Genomic DNA, 12,005 nt, shown 5'->3' on the forward strand with positions numbered 1-12,005 from the left:
TCCTGCCTCAGCCTCCCAAGCAGCCGGGACTACAGGCGTCCGCCACCACGCCCAGCTAATTTTTTTGTATTTTTGGTAGAGACGGGGTTTCACCGTGTTAGCCAGAATGGTCTCGATCCTGACCTCCTGATCCGTCTGCCTCGGCCTCCCAAAGTGCTGGGATTATAGGTGTGAGCCACCGCGCCCGGTAAGTAACATTCTTTAGTTCTTTCAATCTTGCCTATGATTTAAAGAAGTGCATTACAGTCTGCTTGCATGGTGCTTTGCTATTTCTAATACTCATTTCATGCCAAACTCTCTAACATGCTTCTATAGCTCTTTTAGTGTCATTAGCTCAAAACGTAAATGGATTTTGGTTATTTTCAATGTCATAATTATAAATTTAGCTTTTTTAAGCGTGAAAAAAGCACTTTATAGGAATATATTTTACCACTTTTCCATTTGTGGGAGGTATAATTATTTCTTGCTTTGGTAAGAAAAGTGAGGAAAAAGGAAAATTTATCCATTTGCAGGCTGTTTAAACTTCCAGACAGATTATAATTCATCATTCCAAACAATAAGATGGCTATTTTATTTCTCCATAATTTTTATTTGCTAATAAAACGGAGGCAGCGCTTTTTTCTAAAAATAAATAAATAAATAAATAAACAACCAACAACAACAACCCCCCCCCCCCCCCGCACCTTCTGTGCAAATTCCTACAGTCTTTTATCCTGTCGCTGAGTCTGAGGGCCCCCTCGTACTCGTCAGCTCCATCTCGCGGAGGAAAACGCTACCTGCACCCTCAGCTCCGCCCAAGGGCCGCGATCTCTACAGGGGAGATGAAAAGCCGGCGACACTACACAGGCGGGGACCCTCCAACGAGTGTTCCTTTCCTGTGGGTTAAGAGTAGGAGCGTCTCGGCAAAAGCTGGGAGCTTTCAGTTGCCAGGACCCTTGGGAAAGCACATATTTAGATTTCATTGATAAATTCAACTGAATCCGGAGAAAAATTATACTCCATTCACTGGCATATTTAGAACGGAATTCCCATTGACCCGAGGCTCCCAGTTGAACCCTTCAAGGGAGCCAAGCGAGGACGTTCTCGGAACAGCAGCGCACCATGTACATTGTGGGAGCCCCGCGCGATCCCCCGCAGAGCGTCCTGTAGGAACGTCACAGAGCCCAGAGAGCGTCCTGTAGGAACGTCACAGAGCCCGGAGAGCGTCCTGTAGGAACGTCACAGAGCCCAGAGAGCGTCCTGTAGGAACGTCACAGAGCCCAGGGAACGCCTGGGGACGGTCGGGGAGACAGTTCGGGGAGGAGATGATTAAGTTCCCTCGGAGAGGACGCCGCGGGCCGACTGGAGTCGTTTTCGTGCTCTCCGCGCCCGCCCGCCGGGGGTAGCATCTTCTCAGCGCCCCGGCGCCCAGGAAACCCAGTCCTCCTCCTAAGCAACCTGCGGCGCGGGGACGCCCGCCTTTTGCTATTATTATAAACGTGCGTGCGACTAAACCTTCGGATTTTAGACTTTCTTCTCGCTTCCTCTGACCTGGGCTGAGGGAGCCCCCGAGGCTACTGCGGGGCGGGGCCGGGGCTGGGGCGGGGTGGGGCGTCCTCGCCGCCTCAGGCAGCGCCCCGGCCGCGGGCGGGAGGCGGCAGCGGCGCGGGCCGAGCGGCGCGGGGATTGGCCGCGGCGGGCGGAGACGTCAGGCTCCCGCGGCCCAAGCGGCCGCCCGGCGCGGCGCGGCGCAGTCGGCTCGAGTACTCCCCGTAACAAGGAGGTGTTCTCGGCCGTCCCACCCTCCACTGCCGTCTCCGGGCTGCGCCGCCGGAGCCGGGACGCGCCTCCGCAGCCCTCGCCGCCTCCATCCCCGCGGCCGCAGTTCCTCTCGCCGTCCGCGCGCACACCATGACGAAGAACGAGAAGAAGTCCCTCAACCAGAGCCTGGCCGAGTGGAAGCTCTTCATCTACAACCCGACCACCGGAGAATTCCTGGGGCGCACCGCCAAGAGCTGGGGTGAGCGGGCGGCAGCTGGGCGTCCGGGGCCGGCCACGGTCCCGGTCCCGGGGGCGCAGGGCGCGGTGGGGTGGGAACGGAAAGGCGGGAGGCGGCTCCCAGCGCCGGGGCCCCCGACCGCCCGACCCTAACCCGGGCGGCGGCGGCGCAGTGCGGCCCCATTCATTGCTCGCCGGGCCGGCCGGGCTTGCCGCTGCTCGCTCCCGAAGCAGCGGGGCCCGCGGGCAGCCCGGCCGGGCCGCGCTGGTTCCTCCCTCCCTGCTGGGAGTGGGGCGCACGTGCTGCCCGGGCCTCCCGCCCGGCGCGGCGCCGGAAGCCGGGGACCCCTGCCCGAAGCCGGGCCCCGAGAGTGCAGGAGCCGAGCCTCCGGGCCTCCTTTGTACGGAGCGCTCCGGCCCAAGAGGCCCTGGCGGAGGCGCCCGGCCCGCTGAGCGGTTCGGGGAAGCCAGACCCTGCCCCACTCCAGGGGAGAGGAAATTTCCACTCCCGCCGCTATCTTGTGACTCGTCCACGCTTGCCACCCCGACCGGTCGGAAGAGTGCGACTGAGTGTTAAGTGTGGGTGTGGGTTGCTTAAACGTGTAGCGGTGAGTTAATCACAGAAGTACATTGTACAAGAAAATGCACTTGAATTTGGACAGTGAAAAGGCCCTTAAAAAGGTTGGTTCCTCCCGGATTCCTTTTTAATTACAGAGGTTTTCTTCCTTACAAATTTGCTTCTTTGGGGAAAGTAAATCCTGTCTGAACAACACAGGTTTTTTTTCCCCCGTGTCTTCAAAACAGGAGAGTGATGGTTGTATGTTAGCAGCTTTTTTCTATGCGTGGGCTCTTTGTTTTAATATATTTAAACCATCTACCATGTAGATGCCATGCTTTAGGATGCCTTTTTTTTCTAAAATTGTATCAATCTCTGAATGCAGGCTAGAGCTTTTTTTTTTGCCTTTATACTTAAGTAAACTAATTTTACCTTTTTTAATCCTTTTGAAACATATTTTGTTAGTGGGTCTTGACCATTTCTTTCTGAGTGGGAATAAATCTCGAGAGCTTAGAACTATTTGGGCACAACATTTTTAGGATAAGCATGGAGAAATAAACTATGACTCAGAAAATAAACTGTTGCTGCAGACTGAAATGGACTCCTTCAGGGTGAAAAGGCGACTTGAAGTCTTATCACAAGCTGAAAGGGGCCTTGGAGGATTTTTAGCCCAACCCCCACGTTAGAGATGAGAAAAATGAGACCCAGAGAGGTTGTGATTTTTGCCTTGTGTAAAATTACATATGCCACAAAGCCAAGAAAAGAACCCAGTTCTCCTTTAATCCTAGTCCAGCGGTTGTATTATTTTACAGATGCCTTGCCTAACTGCATGGTAATCACTCATGATTTTTATTTAAATTGCTATCTTCTTTTGGGAACCCACTAGTGTGATGAAGAAATAAATCTTGCATCCAGACTTACATGGGAACAAAAGATGAACATTTATAAAGCTTAATTGCTTGTTTCTAGAGTGTACTAACTTTTTGCTGAAGAAATTCTTGAGTGGTGGAGAGAGATTAATTTTGGTAGGCTACCTTCCTCCCTTTCTCGCTTACCCAGTGCTTCCTCATTTCCAGAATGGAGTAACTCCACTTTGTGTTAGAATGACATTTCTTACTGCAGATAGTGCTCTTCAACCTTTGTATTGTATGACCTAGGGTAGAGATTTTATTTTATTGAGGCAATGCATTTAAATAGATAACATGTGCACAAATAAGTATAGAGCGATGTGTAAGGACTGTAGAACTAGTACAAGTGAAGTTGGGATTCATTTTGGAAGGATTAAGCCAATCTCTTCAAAATCGATAAGTATTACTCTTATCAGTAAATTTTTTGTTTATTGTAATAATAGTAAGCCAGTGAAGAATGGCATATATAGGTGAAAATTAACCATAATCCTGTCCCAATGTAAGGGTATTCCTCTAAGGATATGTGAGAGAGTCGTGAGAGGAGGCTGAAATCCATATTCAGCTTGCCAGGCTGTGTATCCTAGACCATGGTTGGGTCTGCCTAGAGAAGGGGCACCTTATTCTAATTCTTGCAAAGGCAGGATCAGTTTGGAGAGCTCCGTGCCTCTGGGGATATGTCTGCCAGGAAGGGTTCCTTTTTTAATTCTCTTGAAGGGACTCTATGGGCTTGCTGCCAGATGTCATCATACCTCAGAGATACTATTAACATTCTGGTATATATGTTACTGAATTGTGTATAACTTTTTTTTTTAAAAACAAAAGGATCATAAAGTGTTGTTTTATATTCTGAGTATATTGTGGGCATCTTTCCATGTTACTAAAGATTTTTAGACAGATTTCCCTATATTCACCCTTTTCATGTACATTTTTGCACATTTATTTCCTTGGTATATATTTATGCCGATGGGATTTCTAGGCCATTCATATGTACTTTTTACATTTTGAAAACTTGTTTTCATGTGCTTTCCAGGAAGTTTCTAACAATTTATACTCCCAACGGTATGTAGTGGTGTCTCATACCTTCATCAGCACTGAGGCTATTTTTACAAGTGTTATCTCTTTTAAAACCTTACATTCTTTGGGCCGGGCGCGGTGGCTCACACCTGTAATCCCAGCACTTTGGGAGGCTGAGGTGGGTGGATCACTTGAGGGCAGGAGTTCGAGACCAGCCTGGCCAACATGGTGAAACCCCGTCTGTACTAAAAATGAAAAAAAAAAAAAAAAATTAGCCGGCTGTGGTGGCGCCTGCCTGTAATCACAGCTACTCTGGAGGCTGAGGCAGGAGAATTGCATGAACCCAGGAGGTGGAGGTTGCAGTGAGCTGAGATCACACCACTGCACTCCAGCCTGGGTGACAAAGCAAGACTCCATCTCAAAACAAAAAAACAAAACCCTTACATTTTTTGGTAACAGTTTTTTTTGTTTTTTTTTTTTTTTAAGAAAAACAGCCTTTTGTCATTTTGTAAATTTTTTTCTAGTTGTCTTTTTGACTTTTTTTTTTTTTAATCAAATTTTATGTAGGTGGTGGGAGAAGAAGATTATGTATTTGTTGTAGGGGGTGGAAGGAAAAAAAGTCACATCTTTTTTGACCTTGTAAAGTTGCTAGGACTCCTGGTGTGTCTACCCCCAGGATTTTATCATTCATTTAAGATGTTTCCTGGTTTTATTTTTACACATTTAAGTCTTTAGTATGTTTGTCTCATTTTGATCTAAGGTTCCTCTCCAAGTGCATTGGATACGTTAAAAAGCACACATATTTGAAAGGTAGTTTGCTATTTACATTTTGGATAAAGTGAAAATGTTGCATGTTACATTGCATTGCCTTATTTAAAACAGCTATGTAAAGATTTTGAGTGGCCGCTTTATTGTGTATTTGGCTAATATCTTACAGGTGGTTACAGCAGTTTCAAAATGCTTATATACACATAAGTTACCTCATGTGATTTTCACAGTAACCTAAAGCCAACTAGTTGGGTGATCCAAGTGTACTTAGCACTGGTTTTCAAGCAGAAAAGTAAGTATACATCAGCAATAAATAGTTACCATTTATGAATACACAGGACAAAGAAAATTGAGCACCTAGTGGCTGATGTTGCAAAATATTAAATAACTTAAGTTCATTGAATACAATTAGAGTCAAATTAATGAAGCTTAGAGATCTAGTGTTATTTAAACTACTAGTAGTGGGCCAAGTGTTGCCATTAACATTTTTTTAATGATGAAATAGAATAGTAAAAATGTTTATTTTACCTAATAGGTTTATTCTAGCTTAAAAAAAAAAGTGTTGTTTCATGAAACTTTTGTGTATTTTGCATATATAGATACCTCAATGTAAACTGTATTTGTTACTTTGGCTCATAGTCCAAAAACTCTTGAAAGCCACTAATCTAGCCCACTGCCTTCATTTCATAGGTGGCAAAATTAAACCTATGGGTCATCTTAATTTGCCAAAATTCACTCAGGGAGTTAGTGATAAAATCCTTGGGGCTTCAGACTCCAAGGCCAGAGATTTTTTAAAAAACAAAACAAGGCTGGACATGGTGGCTCATGCCTGTAATCCCAGCACTTTGGGAGGGCAAGGCGAGCAGATCACCTGAAGTCAGAGTTCGAGACCAGCCTGGCCAACATGGCGAAATCCGTCTCTATTTAAAGTACAAAAATTAGCCCGGCATGGTGGCGGGTGCCTGTAATCCCAACTACTCTGGAGGCTGGGGCAAGAGAATTGCTTGAACCCGGGAGGTGGAGGTTGCAGTGAGCCAAGATCGCGCCACTGCACTCCAGCCTGAGCGACAAGCGCAAGACTCCATCTCCAAAAAAAAAAAAAGAAAAACCAACTATGCCATGATGTGTTGTCATTTAATAACATCTACTTGTGAGCTTCTTTGGGGTTCATTATCTTTATTAAGGTGGTCTGTCAGTAAATGCTTTGTATTAATATTAACTTAAAACTCAAGTCAGTGATTTCCGAGCCTAGTCAGAATTCTGGACCAAAACTATTAGCACCTATATTTTGTTTGTGTGCCTTTTCTTTTACTATAGTTCCATGAAGTGCCATTTTCTCAGTCACTTCTGGGTCATGGCTCAGTAATTGTTCTGCTTTGGAGATCAGGCTTCATCCCATCTGGGGCATCTGACAGTAGGGGAGAAGGCAGATGTGTTTGTTTTCCAGTGTCTGTCACATAATTGTAAGATGGTGTTCTTTGTCCTGTGGAGTGTGCCATTAACCCATTTATGCTGAAGGTTGCAATTTTTTAAATTTTTGCAGTGAGACCTTGGCAAGGACATTGAGCAGTAGGATATAACTCCCACATGCTTAGCGTTCCAATAATGGAACAAGGCATAAATGGAAGCTTTACAAACTTTACAAAAATGTGCATCACTGGGAAAGTAACAGGACTTGCCTTACCCTGTGTGCAGGCTATAAATGCAGGCCAATGGTACAAGTGGTGACAGCAGCAGAAGAGAAGGGCAGGTACTGAGCCATTATCTAGCAGGAGAAAGTACTTCCTGGATTGTCCAGGAAATAGTCCTGTGGTGGGAGGGAGAGAAAGGGTAAGTGTATGTGTTGTGTTACAATACCATTGTAATTGTGGTAGTACGAGTGCTTTAAGATTATTAAAGAGCCTCTCCCCACCCCTGATGTAATTTGATTTCTTTGAAATTGACTTTTGGATTTATATCTATACAATTAAACTAGTTGTATTAAAAGAAGTCTTAAAAGCCCTCCTATCTATAGTAACAACTTTTCCATGATTTTATCATCGTTTGATTAAGGACCAGTCATTTAACACTGATTGTGAAATAGGAGGAAACACCCATTTAACCTTGAAAGATAAATTTATTATTTTCTAATTTTGCATTCATTCTGTTGGTTTTGAAGAAAAGTCACCTGTAATCTTTAACCACTTAATATAACCACTGTTAACATTTTATGTCTTTTTCCTATGTATAAATAAGTTTTTAAAACATACGTAAATACCTGATCTTATCATTTAACATTTAAGGAGAATGGTCTTTATTCCTCTGCCTTTTTCCTAAATGTTGATGTGCCGGAGGTGTCCTTGGGTCTGTCACCTTTGTGGTGACCATACATACTTCCTGTTGAATTTATCTAGTCTGGTGGCTTAGTTACTATCTCTGTTGGGACTCCCAAAGCTGCATATCTAATCATACCATTTTTTTTTTTTTTTTTTGAGATGGAGTTTCACTCTTGTTGCCCAGGCTGGAGTGCAGTGGTCCGATCTCGGCTCACCGCAACCTCTGCCTCCCGGATTCAAGCGATTCTCCTGCCTCAGCCTCCCAAGTAGCTGGGATTACAGGCATGTGCCACCACGCCCAGCTAATTTTTGTATTTTTAGTAGAGACGGGGTTTTTCTCCATGTTGGTCAGGCTGGTCTCAAACTCCTGACCTCAGGTGATCCACATGCCTTGGCCTCCCAAAGTACTGGAATTATAGGCGTGAGCCACCGCGCCCGGCCTCATGACTTTTTAATGTTATAACCACCTGCCTATCAGAAATCTCCAGTTGGATGTTTCATAGTTATCTGTTCATGTAAATCTGTGTTGTTCTTAAGGGCTCCTTAGCACGACATACAAACTCTTTAAAATCTCGGTGGCTTACTTCTCTCCTGTCATCTCTCTCTACCATTCCACATAGTTATTTCCTACTCCTTCTGGGCCGTTTCCTAGCTTCTGGGCCTCTCATCCCCTTATTCCATGTTGGTCTGGCTGATCAGATGTCAGCTTTGATAGTCTGATCTCCAGAAAACATCTTTGAACTCCTCTTTGTATTAAGGCCAGGTGCAGTGGCTCTTCCCTGTAATCCCAGCACTTTGGGAAGCCGAGGTGGGCGGATCACTTGTGGCCAGGAGTTAGAAATCAGCCTGGGCAACATGGTGAAACTCTGTCACTACTAAAAATACAAAAAATTAGCCAGGTGTGGTGGCGTAGTGAATTTTTGCAATCAGACTTTGATGATGACCTGTAGTCGCAACTATTCGGGAGGCTGAGGTGGGAGGATCACATGAGTCCAGGAGGTCGAGGCTACGATGAGCTGTAATTGTGCTGCTGCATTCCAGCCTGGGTGATAGAGTTAGCCTATCTAAAAAAAAAGTTAAGACTCAACAAAATAAAATAAATAAAAGCTTTTTCTATCATAGCATTTATGACTTTATATATTGTTATCATTGCCTGTTTACTAGACTATAATCTTACTCGTGTCTTATTCCTCTGATTCTCTAACCCCTGGCCTGTCCTAGCACTTACTAGGAATATAATACAAACTGGTTGAATGAGCACTACTATGAATGTTTCCATGAAGTTATTCTTCTGCAGTATTGTTTTTAATGTCTTCACAGTGTTTGACGGTATTGGTGTACCCATAGTATAATCATCCCCTCAATTTTGGGGCATTTTCGTTTTTCTTTTGTTAGAGTACTGACGAGTTTTCAGTGTTCAAAAGAAGCTTAGTGATTATTCCACTTAACTTTCTCATTGGAGACTCAGCTGGGTTTGTGACATGCCTGGATCATGCATCTGATAATAGTGACAGAACCAGGGCAAAATTTTATTTAGGTTTGCTTCCTGCTTTATTGCTCTTTTCAGCTTCTTATACTGCTTTTATAAGACCCTTATAAAGTCTTTTTCTCTTTTACCTGCTCTCAAATTTAATGGGAGTTTATTTAATAGTGCCCTTCTTCCCTTATGGGGTGCTATTACTAATAATATTTCGGAAAATATTTTTTTAACATAATAACCTCCCACATACCTGTTTAAACTTTGTTACTGAGTCATTTGTGGAGCTAGCTCTTATTTGTGACTTCTCAGGATTTTGCTGGTGCCGTGGGTAAGATATGACTTTGAAAGTGACCTTCCTGCAAGGCATGGGGTACTTTTCTTTTGGTTTTTGCATGTTGGCAGTATCTGGCTCATAAAAAGTGGCCTTTTACATACTCCTGCTCCCACTCCCTAGCTCTCTAACCATTCCTTTCCTAGTTCCTTCTTGTTTGCTCTTCCTGTCTTCTAAATGTTTGTGATGGTTAATATTATTGAGTGTCAACTTGATTGGGTTGAAGGATAGAAAGTATTGATCCTGGGTGTGTCTGTGAGGGTGTTGCCAAAGGAGGTTAACATTTGAGTCAGTGGGCTGGGAAGGGCAGACCCACTCTTAATTGGGTGGGCACCGTCTAATCAGCTGCCAGCGAATATAAAGCTGGCAGAAAAACATGAAAAGGAGAGACTGGCCCTAGCCTCCTAGCCTACATCTTTCTCCCGTGCTGGATGCTTCCAGAAAGTTTAGGTAAGTTCCAGAGAGCCTGGCATTCCAGGTTTATTGTATGTGGGCGTGGAGCTGTTTCCAACCCTAAGTAACCCATCATTTCCCACCTTGCCCATACCCCATTATGCACCCTATGTTGTAGCTACATAGATGTATCTAAGACCCTTAGTCTGGAACCCCTGTCTGTTCCTTCCCCAATCTCTTTGTTCTGTGCACATGAATTCTTCCTTATTTCACAGACCTAGCTTCAGTGCTGGCTCTGCCATAAGCCTTCTCTGATATGCTCAGGTGGAAATAATATCACTTATTTCCTATAACATCTAAAATGTTATATCTGTATATAAAGGTGTAATTCTATCACCCAGCTCACAATGGCTCTGCTCTACTACATTTCTAATTAATTTTTAAAGTTTCCAGATAGGGCATCATAATAAAAAGTGAACTGGTAGGTTTATATATTTTTACTTGATGCATCTTAGAATACACCAGTATACTGAGAAGATGACCAGATAGGACTCATAGACCTAAATTCTAGTTCCACATCTCTGTCAAAGCTTAGATAACTCAAGATCTCTTAGCCTTGTTTCCTCTATAAAAGAAAAAAGTTCAGCCAGGCATGGTGGCTCATGCCTTTTAGCCCAGCACTTTGGGAGGCCAAGATGGGAGGACCACTTTAGGCCAGGAATTCAGTACCAGCCTGGATGACATAAGGAGACCCCATCTCTACAAAAAATAATTTTAAAAAATTAGCTGACTGTGGTAGCGCACATCTTTGGTTCCAGCTACTCAGGAGGTTGAGGCTGGACAATCATTTGAGCCTGGAAGGTCAAGGCTGCAGTGAGCCATGATTGTGCCACTGCACTCCAGCCTGGGTGACCGAGTGAGACCGTACCTCAAAAACAAGAAAAAAAACGTTGTATGAGATATTTTCAATTGTAACTTTGAAATTACAAACAAAGCCTACCTATATAAATACTTTAGAATGGGAGGCAGCAAGATTCAAAGGACCACATTATTGTTGGCTTTGCTGACCATACAGTGTTTGTTGCAACTACCTAACTCCATTACTGTAGCTTGAAATTGGCCATAGAACTAACAGGCATGGCTAGCATTTTATTTACAAAAATAGCAGCAGCCATGGTTTGCTTTAGAAGTTAGAGTTGGTGAGTGGTCAGTGTAGTCTGACTCAAGAAATCTGAACTGGTCTTAAATGGGATGTGGACTCTTGGCTTTGTTCTTTTCATATAACAAAAGTAACACCATTGTTTTTACAGTACAGATGTGAATATCAGTAAGTCCAACATCATCCTCAGCTTCTTCCCTGGGTAACCCCCGTTAAGTGTGTAAATGCTTTTTAAAAGGTAATATGTGGCATGTCCATAAAGGTCCGGCAGTGTCTTATAAAGGTAAATATATACCCACCCGCTGAGCCAGCAGTTCTACTCTTAGGTGTGTTTATCCAAGAGAAATGAAAACATACGTTCACAAAATGCCCTTGTACAAAAATATTCATAGTAGCCCTATTCATAATAGTTCCAAACTGGGAACAGTTCAGGTTTTTATCAGCTAGGCTATAGATAAACTTGCATGTCTACACGATGGAATACTACTCAATGGTAAAAAGGAATGAACTACAGATATACAAAATGTGACGAATCTCACAGGTTGACTGGGAACGAAAGCCTTAACAAAGAGAGTACATACTATATGGTTTTATTTATGTGAAATTCTAAAATAAGCATTTCTTACCTATGCTGGAAAAAAAAAAACCCAGAACGGTGGTTGCCTTTAGGGCAGTGGACAGGGAGAATGACTAGGAAGGGACATGAGGGAACTTTCAGGGTGATGATAAGTGTTCTGTATCTTGAATAGGGCTTTGGATCATAAGTGAATGCATTTGTCAAAACTCATTAAGTGGTATATTGGAGATTTGTGTATTTCACTGAATATGCATTTTTTTCTCAATTTTAGTTAATACGCATGCTGAATTGTTCTCTGATGTTTGCAACTTGAATCTTTAAAATGAGATAAATACAGTAAAATGTTAATTGTAGAATCTTGATGGGTTTATGGGTGTTCACTTTTAGGTTTCACTCAACTTTTCTGTGCATGGGTAAACATTCCTAATTGAGTGTTGGAGAATATGAATACATTCGTGTGTTTCTCTCTACCTCCTTCACCAGTCTCAGAGTGTTTCCTACAGATGACTATTAGGTTTCCTGTCCGT

The 12,005-nt window shown here is 43.6% G+C and overlaps 1 protein-coding gene across 2 annotated transcripts in view; it reads left to right on the forward strand.

Moving 5' to 3' along the window:
* The first annotated feature begins 1,633 nt into the window (after positions 1-1,633).
* The window catches only part of ATP1B3 (ATPase Na+/K+ transporting subunit beta 3), a 44,257-nt gene continuing 33,885 nt past the window's right edge, over positions 1,634-12,005 (forward strand). The window contains exon 1 of one of the 2 annotated variants that reach the window (XM_002814122.6): positions 1,634-1,999. In XM_002814122.6, the coding sequence (XP_002814168.1) occupies positions 1,891-1,999 (109 nt within the window). In that variant the 5' untranslated portion in view covers positions 1,634-1,890. The remainder of the gene's footprint in view (positions 2,000-12,005) is intronic. The other variant, XM_063722242.1, reaches the window with a different exon arrangement.

The sequence above is a fragment of the Pongo abelii genome, chromosome 2, assembly GCF_028885655.2.
Source record: "Pongo abelii isolate AG06213 chromosome 2, NHGRI_mPonAbe1-v2.0_pri, whole genome shotgun sequence".
Classification (NCBI taxonomy): Eukaryota; Metazoa; Chordata; class Mammalia; order Primates; family Hominidae; genus Pongo; species Pongo abelii.